Consider the following 26,142-nt stretch of genomic DNA (forward strand, 5'->3'; position numbering starts at 1 on the left):
TCTACTTTCTGGGTTTTCTTGGGAATTGTGGTTGTTTTCCCAGGTCTACAGGTCTTTGGCAGCGACACCACATGTGGGAGAAGAAACACCGAGTCCCTCGTTAGCCAGAAGGACAGAGAATGTCTTCCAAGTCCTACCATGCCACCTGCGATCACGTAATTATTTCCCTCTGCTATCATTTTTCTGCATCATGGGTTTTAACTCATGAGATGATTGCCTCCCATAGCTCTCAAAAGTTCTGCTGGTCACCCCATCCTCAACCCCAAGCCTTGTCCCACCATGATGTCCCCAACCTTGAAGGTGTGGGGACAACTTCTCGTGGACATAAAGCCCTCCCTGTCAGGGATGTTGGGTTTTTGCCTCTTCCTTAAGGTTCCTGATCTGCATCCAGCTGGAGTAAAGCTCCAACCCCAGATCTTCCATGAACCTCCAGGTTGTGCGATGACCCAACAGTGGACACAAGGTGGCCACGAGCTCGATAGAGCGCTCTTTTATTGATGTTTTGGTTTTGTACACAAAATTTACGGTTTCTTGCTACCGCGTCCTCATCTGGTCCCGATGGTGACTTGCCACACCCGGACGAGGTTATCTGTGTAGCCGGCAAACAGGGTCTATGGAGAGAAACAGAGTCAGGTCATGGGAAGGGTTGGACAGCCAGCAAGGTGGGACCTTGGGACATGAGGACAAGGGACTACGGTCCTCAGAGGGCAAATCCCAAAGCAGAGAGGGACCATGATCAGCCCCAGATGTTGGGGAGATAAAGGAGAAGAGCTCGAAGGTTGAGAAGGGACCCAAGGAAGTTCCTGCCCTTGCTGGCGGAGATGGCTCCAGGAGGGGAGCACAAGCGTCCTCCCAGTCCCAGTGCTCCAAGAGCAGCAGGGGGGTCCCCAAAATCCCCGTTCCCCAGGGCTGGGATGCCGGGGTGGGGAGAAGGAGGTGGCTTTTACCTGCCCATCTGCGGACCAGGCCAGGGAAGTGCACTGGGGTGGTTCGGCTTTGCTGCTGGTGCTGATCACCTCCTGCTTCAGCTCATCCACAATGATTTTGCCTTCCAGGTCCTGCAGGAGAAAGAAGAACATGAAGGAATGAGGGGTCCTGCAGGGAGACTCCCCCAGACGAATCCCACCCAACTCCGGAACGCCGTGAGGGAGCAGAGAGTCGCTCAGAAACAGCCTCTGGATTTCCGCACAGAGATGCAGTCAGATGGCATCAAAGTGTTTCATCATGGCGTGGTGGCTCTGCCCTACGGCCACCGCAACCCTCCTCGGCCAAGGGACGAGGCCACGGGCACCGGTCGCTGCTGTATGACCCGCCCCGGTGGGGACACTCCTCGAGGAGAGCTCCTCCTCCAAGATCTGTGATCCAAAGTGAGGATCTCGACCATGAAGGTGACTCCAAACCCAGCACAACCCAAAAGCTGAAGAAAGCGAGTCTTCTGGAGGAACCCTGCCCAGATGGGGACAGAGAAGGGCTCGAGGACCAAGCGATGACATACCCAGATCTTGATGCTGGGGCCGGTGGCAGCGCAGAGCCAGTAGCGGTTGGGGCTGAAGCACAGGGCGTTGATGATGTCTCCTCCGTCCAAGGTGTAGAGGTGTTTGCCTTCATTCAGGTCCCACAGCATGGCCTGGCCGTCCTGCGGGGCAGAAGGAGGAGTCAGAGCAAACCCCAACGCTCATCACCCGTGCTTGGATTTGTCCTGCCCCACGGCAGCCTTTTTCCACCCCGACCATGGTTAAACTGGAGCACTTTGCCGCAAGCCAGCGTGGATATGGAAAAGTTAAAGGACGCAACAGGAAAATTAAAAGAAAACTCATCGAGGGCTGAAACGTAAGAGCTACAGAAGGTCCCTGGAGCTGGGTGAGCATCTTTGCTGCTGTCTTCTCTCCTTGCTTGACATCTGCTACTAGGACCATCAAGTCAGGCCAGATCTTTGGGCTGTTACCACCCCACTCGAGTCGTGACCAAGGTGTGGAAGCCCATTCTCAGGGTGGGAGACACAGAAATGAGCCGGAGCTGCTGGTAGGACGCCAAGATCTCATCTCGGGGCCTCAGCCTTCCCCCCTGGTGACACGTACCTTGCCACCGGAGGCGCAGAGGGAGCCGTCGGGGGAGACGGTCACCGTGTTCAGGTAGCCCGTGTGCCCGATGTGATTAGTCTTCAGCTTGCAGTTAGCCAAATTCCAAACCTGGGTGGGGAAAAACATGGGGGCAGAAGAAAAGGGGGTTAAACACTGCTACTGCACCCCAATTCTGGGGATACAGGGGAAAAAACCCCTTCCCTGGAGCACTCTGGCTGCTCCAATCCTCCCCTCACCATTGCAGATCAGCTGGGGGAAGCCGATCCCACCTCACCTTCACCAGCTTGTCCCAGCCGCAGGAGACGATGATGGGGTTGCTACTGTTCGGGGAGAAACGCACGCACGACACCCACTCCGAGTGACTCTCGTCCTGGGGAAGAGGAACGACGCCGGGTTCACGGCGAGGAAACGCGGCCGGGTCTTCCCCGCCCCGTCCACAGGGCGCTGCAAGATCAGACCTGCCGCATCCCGTCGCTCCGCAGCTTTCCCAGGCCTCCCCACCTCGTCCCCCGTCCCTCATAAATGTGGGACTTGTCCTCAGACCCACCACCCAGGGAGAGGTCAGCAGGCAACGTCTCGCTTCTAATAATTAGAACAGGGCTGAGAAACCTGGATTCCCGATCAAAAGCAGTGGGAATGGACCTAAAACCAAGTCCACGGAGGTCTTTTCTCATGGAGGTGTGATCTGGAAGCCCACCTTCCCCGGCTCACCTGCACCGTGTACTTGCAGACGCCCAAGGTGTTCCAGAGCTTGATGGTTTTGTCCCTGGAGCCCGAAACGATCTGGCGGTTGTCGGAGGAGAAGGCCACGCTCAGGACGTCCTTGGTGTGGCCCACGAAGCGACGGGTGGTGGTGCCGCTGGGGGAAGATAAAGACAATGGGAGATCTCGCAGACAAATTCCGCCAAGGAGGGGGAATAATGCAAAGATTTGAAGGAAAAAGAAACACAGAGTGGTCTACAAAAGGCTAAGGAGTGATGCTTCCCTTTTTCCTTCAAAAGAACTGAGCAGAAGGATTGGGGGAATCGGGATGAGTTTATCCCACGTGCATGCCTGGCTCTGCAAATCCCGACCCTATTCTCCTGGCTGCACCCCCAATTCGGCCTAAAATGACCCCAAAAGAAAAGCCTGAGCCCCGCCCCCCTGCTTCTCTGATCCTTCTCTCCCATCATAATTGCAGGACGTGTCTTCAGATCCCAGAGGATCAGGAGACTTTGTCAGGTCTAATCATCAGGAGAGGGAGCTGAGGAAGAGCAGCCCAACACCCCAATTCCTGCCTCCGTTCCAAATCGTGGCGCAGAAAACTTCCCCCCTGCTGGGATTTATCTTCCAACCCAAGAGCAAATCATCCCGTTCTCAAGGTACGTTGATGACCTCATCCCCTCTCCCAGCACCCAAGCGAAGCAGGGAGGCACGCTACGCTCCCCCCACCCAAAATACCCTCATCCCCCCACCCAGAACACCCTCATCCCCACCACGTCCCCGCAGCTCACGTGGTGAGGTCCCAGAGCCGCAGGGTGCCGTCCCAGGAGCCCGAGAGAGCAAACTGCCCGTCGGAGGAGATGACCACGTCGCTGACAAAGTGCGAGTGACCGCGCAGAGCTCGCTGCGGGATCCCATAGTTGGTCTCGTCACGGGTCAGCTTCCACATGATAATGGTTTTGTCTGCAGGGGAGGCAGAGAGAGATAAGGTGGGGGTCACCTCGGGGACCGCAGCCCTCTGCCCGCCGCCAGCCCGTCCTTCTCCTCCCCCACGGGAATGGGGGAGCTGCCAAAGAAAACGGGGTGAGCAGGTCCCTGCTCCTTTGCCCCCTCCTGCCCATCCCTCTCTCCCCATCGCAAAGACCGGGGCCCTGCCTCATCTCCCCTCTTCCTCAGCACCTCTGCCCCGCTACACCCCTAGACCAGGCTGCCCTAACGGGGGGCTCCAGCCTGTGTCCCCCCCCTCCGCCATCCCCTTGTCCCTCTCCCCCTGCAACCTCACGGTCTCCCTGGGTCCCCTAGACCGTGGTCTCTCCTTCTGAGCCCCACGGCCTTCCCTGCCCCTCTCCCCTCATGGTCTCCCCCGACCTATGGTCTCTCCCTGCTCCTCTCCTCAACCAGGCCAATGGTCTCCTCCTGACACCGTCCGTCGTGTGTCGTCGTGTCCCGGCCCCCGTCCCCCCCCCCAATGGTCTCCCCCCGTCCCGGTCGGGTGCGGCCCTCACCGCGCGAGGCGGAGAGAATCATGTCCGGGAACTGCGGCGTGGTGGCGATCTGGGTCACCCAGCCGTTGTGGCCCTTCAGGGTGCCCCGCAGGGTCATCTGCTCCGTCATGGCGGCGGCGGGGCGGGAGGATGGCGGCGGATTCAACGGAGGCCACGGCCCGGTCCCGTCCGGCCGCCCACAGCAGCCGCCAGCGCGGGGAGAGAAAGAGACCGAGGTGGCTTCCGGCGGAAGCGGAAATAGCGTCGGAGCTGTACGGCAGCATGGCGGCGCGCAGGGATGGGGGGCAACATGGCGGCGCGCATGGCACTGTACGGAAAGAGGTGTAGGGGTGAGCGCTGGTAATGGGGGGACATAGGGAGGGACTTAGGGGGCTGTGGGGGCAGGGAGGGCCTTGGGGGCTGGCGGTGGGGTAGGGGGCTGTGGGGGCAGGGAGGGCCTTGGGGGCTGGCGGTGGGGTGGGGGGCTGTGGGGGCAGGGAGGGCCTTGGGGGCTGGCGGTGGGGTGGGGGGCTGTGGGGGCAGGGAGGGCCTTGGGGGCTGGCGGTGGGGTGGGGGGCTGTGGGGGCTGGGAGGGCCTTGGGGGCTGGCGGTGGGGTAGGGGGCTGTGGGGGCAGGGAGGGCCTTGGGGGCTGGCGGTGGGGTGGGGGGCTGTGGGGGGCAGGGAGGGCCTTGGGGGCTGGCGGTGGGGTAGGGGGCTGTGGGGGCAGGGAGGGCCTTGGGGGCTGGCGGTGGGGTAGGGGGGCTGTGGGGGCAGGGAGGGCCTTGGGGGCTGGCGGTGGGGTGGGGGGCTGTGGGGGCAGGGAGGGCCTTGGGGGCTGGCGGTGGGGTGGGGAGGCTGTGGGGGGCAGGGAGGGCCTTGGGGGGCTGGCAGTGGGGTAGGGGGTTAAGGGAATAAAGCAATTTTAAGTTCTTGCATGTTTTAAAATCTAGGTGCATAAGAAAATTGCCTAGAAAATAGACACGACTCGGCAGGCACGAACAGACCTCGGGGGAAATAATTTGGCTGGGTAGTCCCAGAGATAAAAAGCTCTTCGCCGTTGATTTTCATAGCCCTTCGAGTCTGGCATCTTAAGTTTCAGCCCAGACATTCCACACTGGTGTCATTCAGAGGCCTCAAATGCCAAAGGCTGAAGGCGCGTCAGCTTTCCCTGCCAAAGAAATCTCTCCCGCTGCCTTGCACGGGTTGCCTTTGGAGGATTTGCTTATCGATGCCAACGAACGATTTAGGAGCCCGTGTCAGGGTGCAACTGGTGAGCGTCTTCTTCAAAATACCTTGGAGGTGCTGCTGACCTTCCTGGCTGTACCATTGTGTCGTGCTGCAAGGTTTCTCTCTTGGCAGAGCCCCCGGGAGCGCACCGGTTATTTTGTCTGCTCCAAATGCCAGACCTCTGCTGCCAAAACGAACTGGCATCTCCTGCGCCGTGATCCCCTTTTCCCTTGCTCAGGTTTCCCCGAGACAAGCACCTTCTGTTTCTTTAGCCCGTGGCGATGTTTTTTTTCCTCTTGCAAATCCAAAGGATTTAGTCACCGGAGTTTGGTGCCAGGTCGAGGTCTCTTCTTTTCAGCTTTAACCTTAACCCTCGCCCTCTCCCGTCCTCAGCATCGCCTGCCCTTTTCACAGCTCGAAATCAGGGCTCCCTGTGTAGCCATGCCCCTTTTTTCCAGGGAAGAACTCTCCTACGATTCCCTTCTTAGCATCAGCGCAAGCCCCTTCTCCGTCAGACCCTGGCTTTTGCTGGGGTTTGGAGATCGAGGAGGCCCCTCTGAATTTCACGTGTTGTTCGTGTGTCCTTATCTCCTTAATTTTCAGGCTTTGGAAAGGAAGCTGCCAGCTTGGGTGTCTTGCGGACAGAGCTCTTGGCAAAGATACCACACCCTGGTCCTTAGGGTTCAAGACCTGGCATCTACTTCTCCGAGCCTCTGAGTGAGGGTTTTTTTTTTAATTTCAGCCCATTTTCTCAGCATTTCTGGGGTGGGAAATACCGCTTGGCAGAAGCCAAGCCTGGAATGCTCCTTCCTAGTTAGACATCTGCCCCAGTCTGGGTCGTAATGCCCTGGAAATGTCTTTTGTCTTCATTAACCGTACTGAGAGTTTAGGCAACTGACTCAGAGACATCTGAGACAGATCAAGTGAACAGCGCCGTCAAAAACTATTTTCTCTCTGTTGACTATTAAAAAAAAGTGCCGGGTGACTAATTCAGGGAGAGATCAACAATTTTAGATGCCTTTCACTAGCTTCACACTGCTTTAAGCCAGAGTTAACTGGTGAAAATGAGTCTTCTAGGGATATATCTACGGGAGTGGTCTGCATTTTAATGCTTATTTGGCTGGTTTAAGGAAAACTTGTTGCAGAGCTTTGTTTAAAAAAAAAAAAAAAAATCCCCTTCAGCAAAAGAAACCAAATTTCACTTTCAACTCTGTGTCTCATCGCTATGGGGGAAGTGGGAGAGCTGTGTGTCTTTGAAGCAAGCTGAGATACGTGGGGAGAGGCTAAGCCGGATGTATTTCATGAGCTGGCTTTTTTTTTTTTTTTTTTTTAAAATAACCCAAAGCGATGGGAAATCCTGGCCGCAGGAGAAGACCCAGTCTCGCTGGCTCCTGGTGAGCAGCAGCAACAGAAAGGAAGGAGAAAAGCACAAGCTTATTTCACACCTCTCTTCATTTTAGGGCAATGCAAACCAGAAATCGATGCCGTCCCCCTTTGGAGAGGGAAGATTTCTGCACAAACCAGCCCTCCTCGGGATCACCGCGCATCCGAAATGCTCGGTGCTATCCACGCCGCTATCAATAGACGCTGAGCCCGCAGGTCCTCGCTCGCAGACCTGGCTACCGTGTCCACTAAACAACCCGTGGGAGATGCTGGCACCTCCGGAGGGTGGCCCGATGTCACCAGGTCAGACCCCTGTTTCTATTCCTCCTCTGGAGGATCCTGTTCCTGCGATGACCGTATAGGGTTCCTCCACCTCGGCATTTAAACCGGCTAAAATTAGGTGGTGGGAAGGTCCCCTCCCCGCTGCCCACACAGCTGTCGTGCCCATGACGGCTTTTCCAGCTCGGTGCAGACGCACAAAGCCTCCGGCGAGTCTGGGTACCTGTTTCCCAGGGCACTGCAGTCCCAGGACCTGCCAAAATCTCTAGTACGGAGCACCCCCGCGTACACAACCATCACAGCCCGCCTGCCCCGGGAGCAAAACAGCCCCAGAAAATTAACTGCAGGTCTTGGTGAGTCTTTTTTTTTTTCCTTTCCACAAGCACCGCAGAGGCGGGGAAAGCATAATTTGTAGGTATCCTATTCCTGAATGCCCGGGCTCCTTCGTGAAAGGCTGGGAGATGCATTTAGAAAGCAAAAGAAACGCAATTACGTTCGTTGATAGCTGGAAGAAGCCTGGAACAAAATAATCTCTTATTCCTGTGTGTGAATCTGATGATACTGAAAAACAGGAAAAGGATTAAAAAAATGAATTGTATGACTTTTTTTTTTCCCTTGTAGGAAAATATCGTACAGAAGTAATTGGTGCCGCTTTCCTTGCTCTGTTTATCTGTTTCTGTACGAATTTAGGTCCTCGCAACAGCATTTGTCTACCTTAGCTCCCAATAGCACCTACAGTTTAGGAAAGATCTTAATATAGCACACGAGAAGCATTCAATAATTCCCTTTCCAATGATCCGATGCCTTTTCCCACCCTGGTTTTGGACTGGTGCTTTTTACCTTTCCACAGCTGCAGCTCAGCTCCTGCAGGAAGGCTTAGTGCGTTCAGGACGTTGGCGGGATTATGAACTCAAAAATGAAATTATAATGATTTCCCTGTCCAGTCTGAGTGATTTAGGAAGAAAAACTCTGTGATGGAGCCTGCCCTCTCTGGTGTATTGATAAGGCGCGAGCAAAGGCCACAAAATCTGCATCCCTTCGCCCAGCCTACACCGTCTCCCATGGCAATTTAATCCTTTTTGGTGTTGAATTAATAAGAAGAATCAATTCAAAAAAACATCAGCGTGGACTAGAAATCACCGCATATACCGCGATGAGAAACAGAGCAGTAACACAGCAGAGGAGGGAAGCTCTTAGTATAATCATCAGTTTAAAACAAGTGCTGCTTTTTCGGCCAAAAGAGACGGTAGCACCACACCCTCCGCGTCTGGGGCTGCTTCTCGTGGCGTCAATAGCAGCGATAAACGTTATTGTGAAATAATTTGTGAGATGTAGAGGGGGAATTAAGCTCGTGCTACTTCAAACAACTAAAATTAGACTTTTAAGCTATTTTCCCTGAGCCCCTTCTGTGGTCAGTGAGGTGACAGATGTCGATGGAGGTTCATCACACCTATGGGAGATCCCTCTTTCCTACCATTTATCCAGATGTAGACCAGAAAACACCTCAAAGAACAAAGTCGAATAACTGGGAAAAATGGGAAAAAGCCTCTGCGACTCCATGGGTTTCTCCCTTATTGGTTTTACTCACATGGGCAAAAATATTCCAGGCGTCAGTGCATTTGCCCAAGAAAATGCGTTTTCCTCCACGCTGCGTCGCTGTAAAGGCCGGTTTTCCCTGGACGTGATGTTTTAACGATGTTCCCTCTCGTCCCACCAGGTTGACAAAGCTCTTGGAGGTGGTTCTGGTTAGGAAGCGAACGTGATGATGGAGTCAGGTACGTGAAAAAATATTTATTAACAAAGCGCATGCCAAATCCCGGCTCCTTTGGCACCCAGAAACCCAGCTTTGCCGTGCCTGCGGGTGGTCAGTCCTTGCTCTGCTTGCTTTTGGGCTTTTGGGCTGCTTTTTCGATGTTTCCCTAAGCCAGCTTTTCTAGTTTAAAGCTTTTCTTGGCTGTCAAGGGGTTGTGCTCATTCAAGAAAGAAATATTAATGTTTAACTCCAGAGGGATGCAGCTAGGCTAGGGAGCCGCTCCGGTTGTACCCAGTGCGAAAAACATTTACTTTTTTTTTTTCTTTTTTCTCCCCCCCCCCCCCGCTTTATTTCTTCTTTTTAAGGGAAAAGGAATGTGGATCTTGGTAAGTGGTTTTTCCTTCTCCCATCAAAACAAGTCTCATTAACATACATCTCCTATGGCCTTTCTTGGCTGGGTGTGTGGCTTATTTATACTATCATGTATTCTAGACCACATTAGATAATTATTAAATTATTACATGAAATAACTAAAATTACTCATAACTCGCAATTTTTGGAACCTTGTGGTCAATAAGGAAAAAAAATGTCAGTACATAACCATTTTTTAAGACAACCCCTATAGTGCGAACCAAGAAAACCACAGAAGGACCCAATGGGGGCTAAATTCTCTCTCTGTCTCTCTTTTAGAAGAAAGGGATGCAAAAATCAGTAAGTGTCTTGGTTTTTTTTTTTCCCTTCCCCTGATGGTAAAACCTTGGTGCTAAAGGCTTGAACTAATATTACTTTATTTTAAGGGAAGTTAACGGAAGAATTTGGTAAGTCGCTTACCTTCCTTACGCATGCTGAAGTTGGAATGCGCCTGTTTCTGCAGCTGTAGCATTAGCAACGACCGACGTCTCTATTTATTTCTCTTTATTCCGTTTAGAAGAAAGCGACACGGACCTTGGTAAGCGTGGTTTTGGGGTTGTTTGGGGGGGGTTTTTTGCTGCTATTGAAGATGGAAAAAATTCCTTTGTATAGAGGGTGGGCTTATCAAACCAGAAATGATCCTCCAGATCTTAAATTTATAGCCAGATAGAGGCAAGACACACGACTTGAGGAGAAGGGACCAACGCGCCAGCGCAGGATAATCTATCCCTGTTACGCTAGGCATCTCGCTTTGGAGGAGACGCGCTGTCTCCCCGCAATCCAGTGGCATTCCCTAATCTCTTCTTCGGGCTCTTGCTCGCTCGTAGAAGCATGTCAGAGGCGGAGAGCTCTTAGGACTGACCCGTATTTATTTCTCTATTATTTTTAGAGGAATGTGACACAGAAAATGGTAAGTGTCCTTCTTCGATTTAAAAGTTCTTCTAAATAATAGTGTCCCTCAAAGCCAACCAGCCCCAATCACGCGTCAACAGAATAAAATTTTTTTTACAATACGTACCTTTTTTTTTTTTTTTTTAAATAAATACTTTTCTCTGTGTTTGGGAGTTTTTACTGCGATGCTCGGCGAGTCGTATGCCTTCTGCAAAGGCGTGCTTTGGGCGGGGCTGCTGATAGCAAGTTGCGGTTTGTGCATGCTTTTTCATTTCAGCTTCAAAAAGCGCAGAAGTGGAAAGGTCTTACAAAATAAAACTAATTGGAAATGCCTGTAATTAATAAATAGAATAAGTCCAGGTAGAACAGAGATTATTTTCTGTCTCTAGTATTAAGAACAAAATAAATATACGGAAGTGGTGAAAAATAACTTAAAGCCATTTTCCTTCTCTTTCTCTTTTTTTTGGGGGGGGGCAAAATGCAGAAATAGGTAAGTATCGCTTTCTTATCTTTGTCAAATTGATTCTGATAAGGGAATTTCTTGTTTAATGAATACCCAGGGTGCTGCGTACATCCACGTAGTGGGTGGCAGACACGGTCCCGTCCGCCCGGGGGTCTGCCCTCGACCCTGCGTGGTTATTTCAGTGCCAAATCTGTAAATGGCAGGCTCGAGGTCCGCCAGAGAACAGATTCAAGCAGTCCTTTAACACGCATCCCGATTTATTTCTCTGTTTTAAGGCGAACTTACAGCAGAGATCGGTAAGTTGTGTCTTTACGTCCCATCCGATATATTTCTGTATAGCTTCGAGTCATGTTTTAGCTGATTTGCCTGGGCTTTATTCCCTTTCTCTCACCTGTTTTTTAAAAAGCAGGAGGTATATTCATTTTTAACAAGAATTAATAATAAAAAAAAAAACAGCAGTACAGAAAACAGGGGGCTTGCAGGTCGCTCTAGCTAGGAAGGCAATAACAAAGAGAATAAAGGGAATTTCTGAGCCGGAGCCCTGTATGAACAGAGTTGGTGTGAAGCCCTGCGACGCAGGGCAGAGCCTTGGGGGATTTGGGGCTGTTGCGATCCAGCCCGTGCAAAGGGCAAGATTTAATCCCCCTCAACAGACACTTAAATTCTGCAAAAATTCCTTTTCCGCTGCTGCTTGTCCCGTCTTTCTTGGTAGATGTTGCAGACGGGGGAGACGTGTCGAGTGCTTGACGCAGAATAGCTTTATTTTCCGAGCAAAGGAAGGACCCAGTAGGGTACGGTGCATCCCTGGAGGTCTGTGAGAAAACCGGTATTTATTTTTCTCTTTCTTTTTTTTTTTTTTTAGACAGTCTGACTGCAGAGCTTGGTAAGTGATGTCCTTCCTTTTGTGTCGTTATTTCACTGTGGGTTTTTAGGGGGAAAGAGGTGGCTATTCCCCCCCCACATACATAACCCCACATATGTCCAATCTCAGCTAGAAAGAAAGTCAATTAATTTAAAAAAAAAAAGGGGGTAATTTCAAATGATAATCACCAGTAAGATCGGAATTTGGAGGTGGCAGATGATGTGAGGTTCACGGGCGGGACGGATAGCTGGCGAGCACTTACTGACCATCGGTATTTCCTCTTTATTTTCTCTTTTAGAGGAACGTGATAGAAAAATCAGTAAGTGTCTTTTTTTTTTTCTTTTCTGGTCGAATGAAGAGCCTCGGGCGATGCCGGATCGCCCCGAGGGCGCCTGTGTGTTTTGGATCCGGTTATTAAATTATTTTTTTAATATGCGGGAAGTTTGGGGTTTGCACCCCAGAATTTGGGCTTTTTGGCTGCGTCTTGCCTCTCGAATCTATCTCGGGTATAAAGGCAGCCCCCGTTCCCTTATTTCCATCCATCCGAAGATGCAGGGACTGATTTTTTTTTTAATTTTTTTTTTTTACCCGTAATATACAGCTGTTGTCAGCAATCCCGTCCCCGGTCTTAATTACCAGCTCGTTGGTCTCATTAGCATCAACGCAGTGCAGTTATATTATAACTTGACCCTGGGGAAAATCAAAGGCAGTGCAAGCCAGCTTTGTGTGCGCGGGGAAATAAAGCTCGATTTAAAGCTAATATTCATTTATTTCTTTTGGTTTAAGGCAAGCTAACATCAGATCTGGGTAAGAAGTTTTATTTCCTTAAAATGAAAATTATCCTTAACTACACAAAAGTGCTGGGTAGAAAAAAAAACTTTTAAAAATAGAAGCTTTTGTGTTTTCATCCGCTTTCGGAATGGGTGGCTTATAGGGGGATTTCTTCCGTAACGAACCGTATTTTTAAATATTATTTATGTTTTAAATATTATTAAATTAAATATTATTTTTTAAATATTATTTATAACTAACATTAAAGGGGAAGGTGTCTGTGGCATAAAATTTCCGTCGGGTTTGAGTTTAATGGTGTGAAGACAGAGCGCTGGGGGAGGGGATGGGCGCAGGAGGAGTCGCTTTGCGTTTCTCTGTACTTATTGATTATTTTTTGGTTTTTAGGTGAATGCAATGCAAAAATCAGTAAGTACGATTCCTCTTTGGATGGGTGCCGAGGAGCGTAGGTGCCTGCTATTTTATGTGTGAAAATGGGAGCGGAGAGGGGGTTTCCTGCTGAAAACCTTCGGATTTCTTTTTGTAGATTGAGTAAGGTTCCTAACAGTGTAATTTCAAGGTTTAGTTATCAGCATAAAGGCAATATTGGGGAGAAAAAAGCAATATTCCTGATCTAAGAGCTCTAGGGATGCTACAGACCCAATACGCAGAAAAGAAGGAAATATTTAATAATCATTTTCCTGCCTTTTTTTTTTTTCCTCCCCTCCTTTTCTTTCCAGAGGAACGTGATAGAAAAATTAGTAAGTGTCATTCTTCATTGTGCTTTTGGGATAAAAACCCCTTTTTCTGGGGGGAGGGGGAGCCTCTCCAATGCCCCGTCCTTGAAAAGTGGCACATAACTTCCCCCCGCCCCCCCCCCAAGTTTCAGCCCGGGTTTCTGCATTTCCTGCGGAGGAAGAAACACCCAAATAAACACAAATATTATTTTTTCTCTTTGCAGCCAAGCTCGCAGCAGAAATACGTAAGTCCTTTTCATTCTTTTTGAAACAAAACTGATGGTTTTAGGCTTAGAAACCTCTTTTCTAGGGTCAATTTTTCTTGCTTTACTTGAACTAATACCTTTTTTTTTTTCCTTCTTATTTCAAAGGTAGACTCACTGCGCTGCTTGGTAAGTCATTTTTGTACAGAACCTCCTGTGAGGGTTGTTTTAATTAAATCTTTGCGTGATTTTATGGAAATAGTTGGAGGAACCTCTGGAGGTGCTCGGTCCAACCTCCTGGTGCTCACCAGGGCTCGTGCCGAGGTGAGACCACGTTGCTTGGGGCCAACTTCACCTGGACATCTCCAGTTTCTCCCCAGACCGAGTCGGGTGTTTCCGTTGCCCCTCACAAAAATGTGAACTCGACCTTGTGGATTTTTGAGGGTTCTTTAATAAAACAGAATTAGAAAAATGAGCAGAATCAGCTTTGCAGCCGGAAGCCTTTGAGCTTTGGCTTCAGGACCTGTTGTCCTGGGAGAAGAGGGCAGTGCCGTGTAAAAAAACAACAACAAAAAAGTAACGCTGGATTTTATTCTTTTTCTTTCTTTTTCATTCAGGGGACCGCGACTCCAGGCTTCGTAAGTGGTGGTCTCCTCCTGACGCGTAAGATCTTGGTCTAGAGGTGGAGCTTCCTCCGTGGGCTGGTGTGTTCCCAAAAGTCTCCCTCTCCCGGGCACCCACGTGCTCGGTGTTCCTGCGGCCCTGAACTCAGCCCCTTGCGTCGCTCCTAAATGGATGCGCTACCAGAACCAGGGGTCTTCCTCGCCATTAGATTATCTTATAACATTATAATTATTTTATATATAATTTTATATAATATAATACAAAAATATTTATATTTTTATACATTATATTATATAAATATAATTTCTACAAATATATTTATAAAATTTATATAAATATATTGATATACATATAAAATTATATATTTATATAATATAAAATATTATATACTGTATTATAATATTCTAATATAATATTATAATATAATATGGAATATAATGTATTATATTATTATGTACAATTATATACAATACAATTATATTCACTGTTATATTATATTCCCTGTTGTATTATAATAATATGATATATAGTAGATTTTAAATTTTATTTTATACCCTTACATCGCTCCTAAATGGATGTATTACCAGAACCAGTGGTTTTCCTCACTATTATATAATATTATATTCTAATATAATAGTGAATATAGTATAATAGTGAATACAGTATATATTATATTCTAATATAATAGTGAATATAATACAATATGTTGTATTCACTATTATATAATATTATATTCGCTATTGTATTACAATATTTTCTCTATTGTATTATAATAATATAATTTTTTATTATTATTTTATACTATCCAGCTCTACATTTTTATTACTTATGTTATACTATTATACTAGACATTACACAGTGTTTTAGAAAATGATATAAGCTTAAACCAGAGAATTATTTACACGGTGTCCAGAGAGGAGAGAGAAACATCTATAAAATAAACTTATATTGAAATGAACTTATATGAAATTATAATATATAAAAAACATCTTAAACATCATCTTAAACATTGATAAACATCAGTAACTTATAATAAACGTCTGACATAAACTTCTATTTCTCTCTCTGTAGGGAAGCTCACTGCAGAGCTTGGTAAGTAATTTTCTTTCCTGTATTACGTGGGGAAAGCGGGAAAGGGCGGCCAGAGGCGCCGAAAACTGATCGGTATCTCTTTTTCTTTATTTTATTTTATTTTTTTTTTTAGCAAAGTGTGATGCAACGATTAGTAAGTGACGCTTCCTCCTCGCACACCTCAGGGTGCTTTGGTTGGCGTTTCAGCGGTGAAGGGATGCTGGAATTTCTTAATTAAACTAAATTTGGGTCGTGAGAAGAAATGATCCTTGGGGTTCCAAGGGCTTGGGGGAGCCTGAAACCAAAGTTCCAGGGGAAAAAGGAAAATACGATGGGGGGAGAACCCCCGCGGGAAGAGCTGGGATGGGCTGGAGAGGTGAAGGTTTGACTCGTGTTGCGGCGTTTGGGGGATCTAACGGTAACTAATGTTATTTTCTGTTTTAAGGAGTATTTACGGGGGAGCTTGGTAAGTCCGTTTCCTTCCTTTTGTGTTTTTTTTAATTATCATTAAATTTTAAAAATTATTAAATTGCAAAAAAAGAAATTAAATTGCAAAAACAATTATTACCTTGCAAACAAATTCTTAAATTGCGTTTAGAAAAATGCAGTTCTAAAACCAAAACGCCAGCGTGTTGCTGCCTGTTGCCCTGGGTTCCAGCTGCCCGGTGACAAACAGCATCTTAAAGGCAGTAGTGGAGAAACTTAAAACCCCGAAAGAATTAGAAACGGGGCCGACGGGGGCTAGAACGGAAATGGTCTGGTACTCCAGGTTACGCGGGCAGGGATAAAGGCGGAAGGTGTGAAAGGCAGAAACGGTGAGAAATAACCCACGGTTGTGTTTTCGCTTGTTTTCAGGAGAGCGGCACACCAAAATAGGTGAGTGGGTGTCCCTCTGCCCCGCCAGTCCCTGGCTGGATTTCCCAGGAGGAAATCGGACTCGGAAATCACCATCCATTGCCGGCGGATTTACAGGAAAATAAAAAAGCCTTGCCTTAAAACGAATTTATTTGTTTTCCCCGCTCTTTTTTGCAGGTGAACTTACTGCAGAAGTCGGTAAGTCATTTTCCCGTTAATCTTGATTTGGGGGGGGTGAGAGGTGAGGATAGGCTCCGAGCCGTGTAACGATCCCTTCTTTCTGTTTATTTTTAGGGGACTGCAACAGAAAACTTCGTAAGTGCCTTTTTTTAATGGTGAGAATTAACCCTGAGAATTTTGTCATCTATTACGTCATCAAGAAAAGACGAACATCATGAAATTCCTGTTTTGTTTTGTTTTGTTTTCTCTATTTTAAGGGAAACACGCGGCAGAACTTGGTAAGGAATTTTCCTGCTTTGCTCAAAATGTTTTGGGTTTTTTTTTGCAGTTATCTCTGCATATCGGAATCTTTTAAGGGGATAATTTCTATTTTAATCAAGTTTAGCAGTACGTATGCAAAAGCTAAAATAAATATATTGTATAAGATAGATTATATGAAAGATGATAGATTATATGAAAGATGATAGATTATATGAAAGATGATAGATTATATGAAAGATGATAGATTATGTGAAAGATAAAATAAATATTCCACAAAATAGAACCTCCAAGCAATACTATAGATAGAAAAACAGCTCCAGAATAAACCCTCGGCAGAAGTTGACTTCGATGCTTGTAGGACGCAACTATGGGCTAATTTATTTTTATTTCTTTATCATTTTCAGAGGAACGGGACGTGAAAATCAGTAAGTATCACCCTGCTTTGGCCGGGCTCGATGTTATCCCAGCAGCTCGTTTGCTATTTTTATGGATGAGCTCACAGGCAATGCGAGCTTGTAACTGCCCAGGAGGAAGGGAATAAATATAAAATATCGGCTGCAGAAAGCAACCACCAAATCTGCAGAGCAGAAAAACCCGAGTGACAATATTTGCTTTTTTTGCCAGGTATGGCATTTTCTTTTCTCCCATAAAAACCCCTTTGGACACTTATTGCATCATATTTGGATTTGTGGGGTTGCTTGAGCCTGTTTTTTCACCTGCAAATATTAATTTTGCCGAGGCTAGATGCCTTTTTAAGCAGAAGGTGGTGATGGTAATAAAAAGAATAAAGTCATTTAAAGAGCCAAAAAGCTGCATTAATAATAAGGGACATGATGTGAAGACAAAAGCGCTGGTTCCTTCTTATTTATTCCCATTATTTTCTTTCTTTTAGGGGAAAATGAAGCGGAGATAAGTAAGTGTCATTTTCCATACTCCATGGTTTGAGGGGTCTCTTGCTTAACCCAAATGCAGACTGAGCAGTCGGTCTAAAATCCAATATACAGAATAGAAAAAGGCTTTTTTGCTGCAGAAATTCCCTTCAAAAGCCATACACGGGAATAAGAAAACCAAGAATTTGCGGCTTGAATGGCCCAGGCTGTTTCAGTTCCTTGCTAAAGAGTAAAAGTGAATGGAGAGGGGGGGAGGAAATAAAAATTATGGTTTTCCCATGGCCCTCTCGTGGGATGGGGTTGGGGCTACGCCTTGGACCCCGAACTCCGCTGCTGTCAAATTGGCTTCGGGCTCAGCCAGGGAGCAACCCCAGCATATCCAAGACCTTTTTTTAGCTGTAGTATATATAAAAATTATCGTTATATTTTATAATGTATAGTTATGTATTATTGATTATATAGTATAACTATATCTAGTTTATATCTTATAAACATATGATTATAACAATAATAATTTTATAAGTCTAAATTGCATAACATATATAATTCTGGCGTTAAAAAGCTCTGCTTCTAACTAATACGTCTTTCTTTGCTTTAAGGGCGCCTTACGGAGCTGCTCGGTAAGTGCCTTTCCTTACCCTCCCAGTCTATAAGTTCAGCGTACAGACGGCGCAGATGCTGCCCCGGGGGATTTCGTTGCACCGGCGGCTTTTTCAGCCCTTCTGGCAGAAATACTGCTATGCCGAAGGCAGCTGGAACTTACCAAAATGTAACCTGGAAAAAAAAACCAGCTAGGAAATACAAGAGTGCTGGAGGCAAGGCTTTGAGAGAGGTGCTTCAGTGAAATCCCGCAGAAAAAACGGTAATAATTGGTAATTTTTATTCTTTTCTGTTTGCAGAGGACCGAGATTCGGAAGTTCGTAAGTCTGTTTGTGCGTCTCGGAAGTGAATCCTCCATGGGCAGCGGGATCCCCTAAAATGAGTTGTGCTGGTGCTCACTTTCCCCAAAGAAGTATGTTCGATGTAATTATTATTTATTTTTATATATATTTTTATATATATATATATGTGTGTGTATATATATATATATATATATATATAAAAATAAATTTTTATTACTATTTTTATATATAGATATATTTTTTTTCTCCAAATATATATATATTTGGAGAAAATACTCCATGAAATACGTCAGGTATTAGAGGAAAATGTCCTGGAGATCTGATTCTCTATCCTAAATTACTATCAGAGTTTCTGTTCATTTTTTATTTGCAAGATTTTATCTTGGAGATTTTTTTCCTTGCCCTTCCATGGAGCAATACGCACAGAATTTTGGAGTCTCCCCCGCCGCGAGTGTCCTTGACGCAAAAATGAAAAGCGAAATATCCATCGTTGCGTGTGCGTTTTTGCTAAGCTGGGTGACTTTCTTCTGCAGAGCTCGTAATGTAGGAAAAATCTAAAATTGGGGAAAAGCAGGGATTTATTCGTTTCTATTCTTTTTTTTGTTTTCTTTTTTAGGAGAACAGGATGCTGTCATTCGTGAGTGTCATTCTTATTTTCTGAGAAATGTGATCCCGGGGGATGCTTGGGGGTCACAAGCAGGATGATGCTGCTACTGTTTTGGCTTAGTATTTTGGTGGAAATACAGAAAACTAATTGAATTAAGTAAAAAAAAAAAAATGAATTACAAGGCATGAGAGTATCTGCCTGTGTTAGAGGATTTGGTTACCTTGAGTTTTTCCCCCTCTCGCATCCTTGGGAAGGAAAAGCACTGATTAGAATCAATTTTATTTTCTCCTTTTTAAGGAAAATTGACGGAAGAGCTTGGTAAGCTATTTTTATTCCTTTCACAAAACTGATTTGGGATTTTTTGGTGGGGTTTTTTTGTGTTTTCTCCTAACTTGGGTTGGCCGGTTGTATATAGTTTTTGAGATAACTGTAGAAGCAGACGGATAAAGGGCTAGTGCAGACTTTTACAAATAAAACAGGAACAGGTAACCATAATGTGCAGAAAAAAATAGCAATGGAATAGAAATGAGCTTGTATCCTGATACGAAAACCTGGGGCACAAAAGGAAAATCTGTGTTTCACCTTTTCTTTTTCTCTTTTCTTTTTGTTAGAGGAATTAAAGGATCGGAAAGCTGGTAAGTGATATTTTCCTTCCCCTCTAAAAAATTTAGAAAGTTCAAGGGAGTTTGTAATTATACAATATTTTATTCATATTTATTCATATATGTGTGTATATATATAAAAATACCTCTGTGTGTGTACATATATAAAAATAAATATGAACACACACGTATTGTGTGTATATATTTATTATTTGTTAATAATTTTTATTTATTTATATTTATTACGTTAGATTCCAGACTAAAAATCTAATTTAATTATGGGACTGAAACAAAAACTATAGGAGTCGTGATTTTTTATAAAATGCCTTCTAAGTGGTAGGACGTAAAACGCTCGGATGAAGGTGCGTGGCTGGGGCTGGTGATGCCAAATTCATTCTTCTCATTCCTTTTGCAGATGAATCTTCTGAGGAGCTTGGTAAATCTTTTTTTTTTTTCCTTTTAATTTGACAAAAAAGGATGGATCAAGTTCTGTGATAGAAATCTTGTTATGTGCATGTTAGGTTGATGTGCCTGGATTTTTTTTTTTTTCTTTTTTTAAAAAAATGGTGTTTAATATAAGTTGCAAACTCATTTCAAATCATAGTAACGAATGCAATTAATACCTGGAAGAGGGATGCTGCTAAAATGATTGAGGCTAATAAGAATTCTCATTTTTTTAATCTTTTTTCTCCTCTTTTTTTTTTTTTTGCTCCCAGAGGAGAGTGATCTAGAAAGGGGTAAGCATCATTTTCCTTCCTGCCAAGGCAGGAAAACCTTTTGATTTGAAGGAATCCCCTTTAAGTATGTGATAAAAAACTTCTATTTTTCCTCTCTTAAGACGAACTCGCCGAAGAACTTGGTAAGTCCTTTCCTTCCTTTGCCAATAGGAAACACCCAACGTTTATTTTCAGTTTTTTTGTTGAATTTGGGGTTGATCGGAAGCTCTGTGGTCTGTTACCACAACAAATAAATGAAGCTAGCGTCAGCAAAGTTTAATACTGAAAAATTTAAAAAGAAACGGAATTTTACATCATCATCAGAAGCAGCTTTTTACATTTCTCCACAATTTAATGTGAGAACTGCAAAACTGGAGGAAATTTGGGTCTTCGAATAGTGAAGAAGATAGATAATAGTAGAGAAGGAGAAAATATCTGGGGAATAAACAGATTCTAATGGAAATCCATGTTTTTCTCTCAAGATGAAGTCACTGAAGAACTTGGTACGTGATTTTATTTTTTTCTTCTTTTTAACCTTTAACAAAAGCTTTTCTAAGGCTTTCTGAGTGTTCTTTGTTGCCCAGATATTAACTTTAACATAACCAGAAATAGAGGCTTAGATAGAGCGAAATGAGAGCCCACAGAAAATGAAATTTCAAATAATAAACGACTAGTAAGACGACGGTGTTTGGGGAAGAGTCCTGTCTCTGATCTAACATCAACAGATACTTTTAAATTATTTTAATCTTGTTTTTCTTCCTTGTTTTTAGGGGAACGTGATAAAAAAATAGGTGGGTTTTGTTTGCATTTCCCGGGTCCTTTTGGGCATATTTGGGTGCTCTGAATGGGTTCGGAGCGGAGGGATGCTGGCTGTCTTATCCCACTCCCCAGAACAGCCGAGGGAGCTGCTTTTCCACCCCTGAGTACCAAATTCCCGTACGGTTGTTCGAATATCGGGAGAGTTCATGAGATTTCTGTTGAGATCTCGTATTCTTTCAGCCCTCCCGAGGTACCAGGTGAGCAAAGAAATCCTAATTATTTCATTTCTTTCTTTCCTTTAAGAGGAAATCACTGAAGAGCTTGGTAAGTCATTTCTCTCTCTTTTCTTCCTCCCGTATTTTTTTCTTCCTCCCGTATTTTTTTCTTCCTCCCTGTTATTCTTTTACATTGGTTTGAGTTTTGTGTTTTCTTTTTTATCTCAATTTAGAAAAAAAAATGGGTAAAGTAAAAATAACAACAATAACCAACAGTACAGAGTTGCGGGGAAATTGTCAAGTTGCAATTTGTAGGTGATGCAAAACCACAAAAAATTATGGGGGACACTTTTAAGGTCTTATTTTTTCCTTTTTTTTTTGTCCCTTTTTCAGCGGAACGGACTGCACGGATCGGTAAGCGTTGTTCTCTCTGTGAGCCTTCTGCCGTTAACAGCGCAGGAAGGCATGCGAGGGTGCAAATATTGCTCTGAAATAGAGGTCTTCTCCTTTAATACGAGAGAAAAGGACTGTTCAAAAACATCGCATCCTTGCATGCTACTTGTTTGCTTCTCTCCGTTCTCCCCGGGCAGCCCAAATGCCCTTCTGTCTTACGTTTGGGGTAATAAGGAGTTATTTTGGGTTGGTTTTCTGTTGCCGGGGGCTCTCTTCAGTTCAGTGATGCTTAACTCTACTGAGAGCAGTTCAAATGAAAAATCCGTAAACATGTTCTTGAAGAGAAACGTAGAACCCCCCAGCAAACCGTTTAGTGCGTATCTGTAGGGAAAAAAATATTCATAATTAAAACCAGTTTTCCTTTCACTCTTTCTAGGTGAACTCACTACACAGCTGGGTAAGTCCTTTTAAAAAAAAAAAAATCAAATTTGTGCGAATATCGTGTTTCTATTTAGTTTGGGTTTTGGTAGGAGTAAGTCATGACCTTTGCTTTAAGATTAGGAAAGTCAATTAGGGGATGGGTTAATTATATAAAATTAGAGGCAAATTGCAAATTACAATTATAATTCTCTATATGGAATGGAAAAATATCAGATTTCTCTCTAGACGATGAACACACACAGCAATACTTAGGAATAACTTTTTTTTTTCCTCTTTCCTTTCTGTTTTTCCTTCTTTAGGAGAACGTGATACCAAAATTGGTACGTGTCCATCTCCGTCCCGAATCCCATGGAACTCAGCGCATGGAATCATGACTTTTAGTTTAATTATAATAATGATAATAATGAAAACCAGTTTGGTGTTTTTTTTCTTCTCTTAAGGTGAACTATCTGCAGAAATCGGTGAGTGTTTTTCTCTGCTTCCCAACAAAACAAATACACGCAGTTTATGGTCTGTATTTTGGTATTATTTTTTATGTGAAGGACAATAGATTACAACAACTGATTTTTTTCTTTTTCTTGTTTTCCTTTATTTAGAAAAACGTGATAGAAAAATTGGTGAGTAGCAGACTTCTTCCCGAGACATGAACTTTGGGTGTTTGTAAGATCCGTCTGCTCACCTTGGTGTGAATCGTAATGGAAATCCTTTCTTTTTTTTCTCTCTTTTCAGATGAACTCGCTGCAGAGCTTGGTGAGTCACTCTGACTGCAGGAAAGAAAGATACACCAGGCTATGTTTGTCTCCTATATATTTATTTTTTATTTCTTACGCTTTTTCCCGAGCTACTTTGGGGAATTTTATGGAAACCTGGGCTAATGGGGATAAAGTCGAAAGATGCATGCATTATAATTATAGTTATATATATTATAATTATAGTTATGTGTAATAATTAATGTATGTTTTATATACACCTATAGTTGTAATGCATGCAATCTATAATAATTATATAATTATATATACAATGGTTGTGTGATTGCATATTACTATTTTGTATCTAGTAATATATTATTAATACAGTTATAATAATGCAAACAATAATCACTAGGCACAGAAATATATTTTTGCTTTGGGAGCCAAGAAAGTCTTAGAAAGTCATAACGCAAAAAGGAAGAGAAATGTGCAATAACCCTCTCTATCGTTTCTCGTTTCAGAGGAATACAAAGCAAAAATGCGTGAGTGTCCTTTTCCTCGCCTTCTGGAGCAGTAAAGCGTGTGTGAGGTTTTAGGGGCGTTTTGGAATAGGTGAGCTGTGAGATTTTTGTCTGTGTGACCCCCGTGGACTTCAGCGTCGCAGGGATCACCCGCAAAAGGTGAAAATATTGGTCCTGACTTTCCAGGGCACCCATGCACCCTCCTCCCTCCGCAAATTATACAAGCAATGCCCTCTAATTGTAGCAGAAATTCCTGGTGTGACCTATCACAGCTTTTTTCTGCGCGGCGACTTCTGCCTGTGGTTTAGTTTTGAAGCATCTGGGTTGGGTTTTTTTCTGAGGTTTAATCTAAATGATAATTCATGTTACAGACACAAGTCTCAGTGAGGTCTTATTTTGCAACAGTTTAATCTCATGCTAGGGGAAAAAAAACCACCACTTTCTTTGGGGAAGGAAGGAAATAAAAAATAAGCATGAACTGGAGGCATTTGGAATTGAAAAACCACCATTAAAACTACTTCATTTTTTTTTTCTTTTAAGGAAAATGCATCAAAGAGCACAGTAAGTGCGTTTTTCTCCATTCTACAAATACAACTTTTGCTTTTGGATTTAAGTTTACATCACTGTTAACTTATCTTTTACTGTGCATTTTCAGGGAAAGAGGAAGAAAAAATGGGTAAGTAATTTGCTACTCTGGTTTGCCGAATGATGTCCTGTAGATGTGCAGGGAAAGTCGCACGAATTATCGAGCCTCGACCTACAGAAGGACAAAACACCCTATTAGATTTCCAAGAAGACACCAGTCTCTGGGCGAAAGGCAGGTTAAATAAGTTAAATTCTCTTTCTCACCCTCTTTTTCCTCTTCCACAGCAAATGTGACGCTGGACCCGGAGACAGCCCACCCCCGCCTCATCCTCTCCAAGGATCAGAAGAGCGTGAGATGGGAATACATGCTGCAGGAGTCTCCCGACAGCCCCGAGCGGTTTGATGCCGATCCTTGTGTGCTGGGTTGCGAAGTCTTCACCTCCGGGAGACACTACTGGGTGGTGGATCTAGAAGAAGGACAGTACTGCGCCGTTGGAGTCAGCAAAGAGTCTCTGCAGAGGAAGGGACCCATCAGCTTTAATCCCGAGGAAGGGATCTGGGCGGTGCAGCAATGGGGATTTAAGAACCGTGCCCTCACCTCCCCTCCAACCCTCCTTAACCTGCCGCGGGTCCCCAGAAAGATCCGGATCTCTCTAGACTACGAATGGGGAGAGGTGGCGTTTTTTGACGTTGAGAACAAAATACCGATCTTCACTTTTCCTCCGGCTTCCTTTGCTGGGGAGCGGATCCGGCCGTGGTTCTGGGTGGAGCTGGGCTCGCTCTCTCTGGTCCGATGACCCTTGCATTCCTCCTGGCGCGGAGAGCTCAGCGCCGGTGGTGAGCAGGTGGCTTGAGGGGCAGGAGTGGTGGTAGAAGCACCTTACTCCATCCAGACACCCAACAGCTAGGTGCTTAAGAGCAGCAGGATAGAGACCAGGACAGAGATGCTCTTGGGAAGAGCAGCGTCAAACCTCGTTCTCCCCCATTCCCAATCGAGTGCTCCAACCCTCATCGTGCAAAGGAAAGGCAGCCCATCCTGCATCTCCTCAACATAAGGTGGCAGAAGGTCTGCCCGGCCTCAACCCTTGGCCCCATATCTCATAGTTGCAGTTCCAGCGTTCAGGAACATCAAATGACCTACAGAGAGATGTAGGCTCCTCCTTTGGTTGATGGAAAGAGGTGGGCACCAGGGTAAGTCACTGTTCACGCTGCCCGCATCACCCGAGTGGGAGTCCAGGCACCCACCAGCGTTTTCTTCTCATCAGTAGGTGGTTGACGTGTAGATTTCAACTATTTGAGCCACTTTTATAGTAGGCAGAGGAAAATAAGCACTTCTGGTGGGCAACTCATCTCATCCAGACATAGACATCAAAATAGGACAGGCAAATCATGCTTTCCACGTGCCTATCTCTCTTCATCAACTGTTGAAGGACTCTCTTCATCAACTGTTGAAGGACTCTCTTCATCAACTGTTGAAGAAGTCTACACTTGGAAGAGGTTATCAACTTGAGAATTCAGGTCCTTTGCCCTTGGCCAGAGAAGGGACGTGGCAAACCCTCCGTGACTGTCCTCACAGCTCCAAGGCGCCTGGTCAACGCTGTCAGCTTAGTGCACCAACATCTCCACAGGTTTCCTCCCCAAACTCTCCAGCCACTGTGCTGCTGGTCAAGGCATTGTTCCTGTAATCCTTTATACCAGAGCTGGATGCAGCCATATCCTCCGGCAGGACTAAATTTGACTCAAATCTGGCCTGGGCAGATGATCTTATTCCAGCTGGGTTAGCCAGAGTCCATGAGTTTAGCTCAGCTTTTGGGAGAAGAGATAAGCCTGGATTCAAGACCAAGCTGGCATGATGCCCTCAGGTGAAAATTGAGGTGCCAAACATCCAGCCCATACGGATTAAAGGTTTGAAGAGGCTCACACCAGCGTGGAGCTCTGCATCGTGTTGCCATAAAGCTTCCAGTGAGGTACTGGGAGCTCTAAAACTAGATTCACGGAAGGGGTCAAGCCAGCGCTTGAGATCAGCATGGGGCCAGCCGTGCTGGAAGGTGGGTGATTAGGGACATCACTGAAGCCACTGGAGGGGGTGGACACCATGGTCTTCACCTTTCACGACATCTCACTGCACTTTAATAGCACCAATGAATTTCTCTTTAATCCCTGCTTGTTCTTAGCCACCTGTAAAGCCTTAAATCTTGTCTTTTGCCCCACCATGGGATGGCCAACTGGTAGTTCCCATCTGACAATAAATCACTTGAGACACTCCAGAGAGTTTGATTTCTTTTTCCGACTGGTTCAACGTGGAGCCCTCCTTGAAGCATCTTGCCCCACTTACCCTCCTAAAACTGGGGGACATTTGAGGTGGATCCCACTTTGTGGTCCCATCAGGGAGGGATGCTGTCATCTCCCACCCATGAGCAACGGCCAGAGCATCTCAGGGTCTCAGCCCTGTGGTTTTGGGTTTTTCTTCCTTCATTATTGCCCTTTTTGTGGTGGCACTGGCCAAGGAGGAGACCCAAGCAGGGGGAAGAAGGCAGGGAGGGACAGACCGTTCGTGTCTGAGGGCTTCAAGATGGTTACTATATT

At 45.3% G+C, this 26,142-nt stretch overlaps 2 protein-coding genes across 14 annotated transcripts; one reads left to right on the plus strand and one right to left on the minus strand.

Moving 5' to 3' along the window:
• Positions 1–475: 475 nt before the first annotated feature.
• RACK1 (receptor for activated C kinase 1) lies at positions 476–4,512 on the minus strand. The gene is made up of 8 exons (XM_072848026.1): positions 4,289–4,512; positions 3,575–3,746; positions 2,793–2,940; positions 2,356–2,451; positions 2,079–2,189; positions 1,496–1,636; positions 948–1,058; positions 476–611 (listed from the first exon to the last, which is right to left on the minus strand). The coding sequence occupies exons 1-8, from the start codon at positions 4,395–4,397 to the stop codon at positions 546–548; spliced, it is 954 nt and encodes a 317-aa protein (XP_072704127.1). The 5' UTR covers positions 4,398–4,512; the 3' UTR covers positions 476–545.
• Positions 4,513–4,536: 24 nt separating this feature from the next.
• On the plus strand, positions 4,537–25,808 carry LOC140644829 (uncharacterized). Of its 13 annotated transcripts, XM_072847950.1 has the most exons (49): positions 4,537–4,617; positions 5,219–5,538; positions 6,956–7,181; positions 7,341–7,510; positions 8,875–8,932; positions 9,276–9,296; positions 9,523–9,621; positions 9,708–9,728; positions 9,839–9,859; positions 10,211–10,231; positions 10,951–10,971; positions 11,538–11,558; positions 11,836–11,856; positions 12,324–12,344; positions 12,714–12,734; positions 13,046–13,066; positions 13,267–13,287; positions 13,414–13,434; positions 13,863–13,883; positions 14,941–14,961; positions 15,074–15,094; positions 15,386–15,406; positions 15,796–15,816; positions 15,973–15,993; positions 16,090–16,110; positions 16,233–16,253; positions 16,641–16,661; positions 17,129–17,149; positions 17,726–17,746; positions 18,026–18,046; positions 18,645–18,665; positions 18,933–18,953; positions 19,247–19,270; positions 19,653–19,673; positions 19,954–19,974; positions 20,076–20,096; positions 20,436–20,456; positions 20,724–20,744; positions 21,016–21,036; positions 21,321–21,341; positions 21,757–21,777; positions 22,061–22,081; positions 22,202–22,222; positions 22,358–22,378; positions 22,491–22,511; positions 22,972–22,992; positions 23,512–23,532; positions 23,627–23,647; positions 23,842–25,808. In XM_072847950.1, exons 5-49 carry the CDS (start codon positions 8,920–8,922, stop codon positions 24,351–24,353), a joined length of 1,509 nt encoding a protein of 502 aa, XP_072704051.1. In that variant the 5' UTR covers positions 4,537–4,617; positions 5,219–5,538; positions 6,956–7,181; positions 7,341–7,510; positions 8,875–8,919; the 3' UTR covers positions 24,354–25,808. The 13 variants fall into 13 exon arrangements, 11 of the variants coding, with proteins under 11 accessions (XP_072704051.1, XP_072704053.1, XP_072704058.1 ...); XR_012039832.1 differs by having other exon boundaries at positions 6,956–7,510; positions 22,972–23,062; positions 23,842–23,930; XM_072847952.1 differs by having other exon boundaries at positions 6,956–7,510; positions 9,842–9,859.
• The last annotated feature ends 334 nt before the right edge of the window (positions 25,809–26,142 follow it).

The sequence above is a fragment of the Ciconia boyciana genome, chromosome 29 (assembly GCF_034638445.1).
Source record: "Ciconia boyciana chromosome 29, ASM3463844v1, whole genome shotgun sequence".
Taxonomy (NCBI): Eukaryota; Metazoa; Chordata; class Aves; order Ciconiiformes; family Ciconiidae; genus Ciconia; species Ciconia boyciana.

Coding starts and splice junctions, on each gene's coding strand:
- RACK1 (XM_072848026.1), bottom strand. CDS start 4,397: ATGACGGAGCAGATGACCCTGCGGGGCACCCTGAAGGGCCACAACGGC. Junction 2,452..2,792: donor TCTGCAAGTACACGGTGCAG/GTGAGCCGGGGA, acceptor CCTCTTCCCCAG/GACGAGAGTCACTCGGAGTG. Junction 1,637..2,078: donor TCTGCGCCTCCGGTGGCAAG/GTACGTGTCACC, acceptor TCTGCCCCGCAG/GACGGCCAGGCCATGCTGTG.
- LOC140644829 (XM_072847950.1), top strand. Junction 11,857..12,323: donor GGAACGTGATAGAAAAATCA/GTAAGTGTCTTT, acceptor TTTTGGTTTAAG/GCAAGCTAACATCAGATCTG. Junction 19,271..19,652: donor ATTAAAGGATCGGAAAGCTG/GTAAGTGATATT, acceptor TTCCTTTTGCAG/ATGAATCTTCTGAGGAGCTT.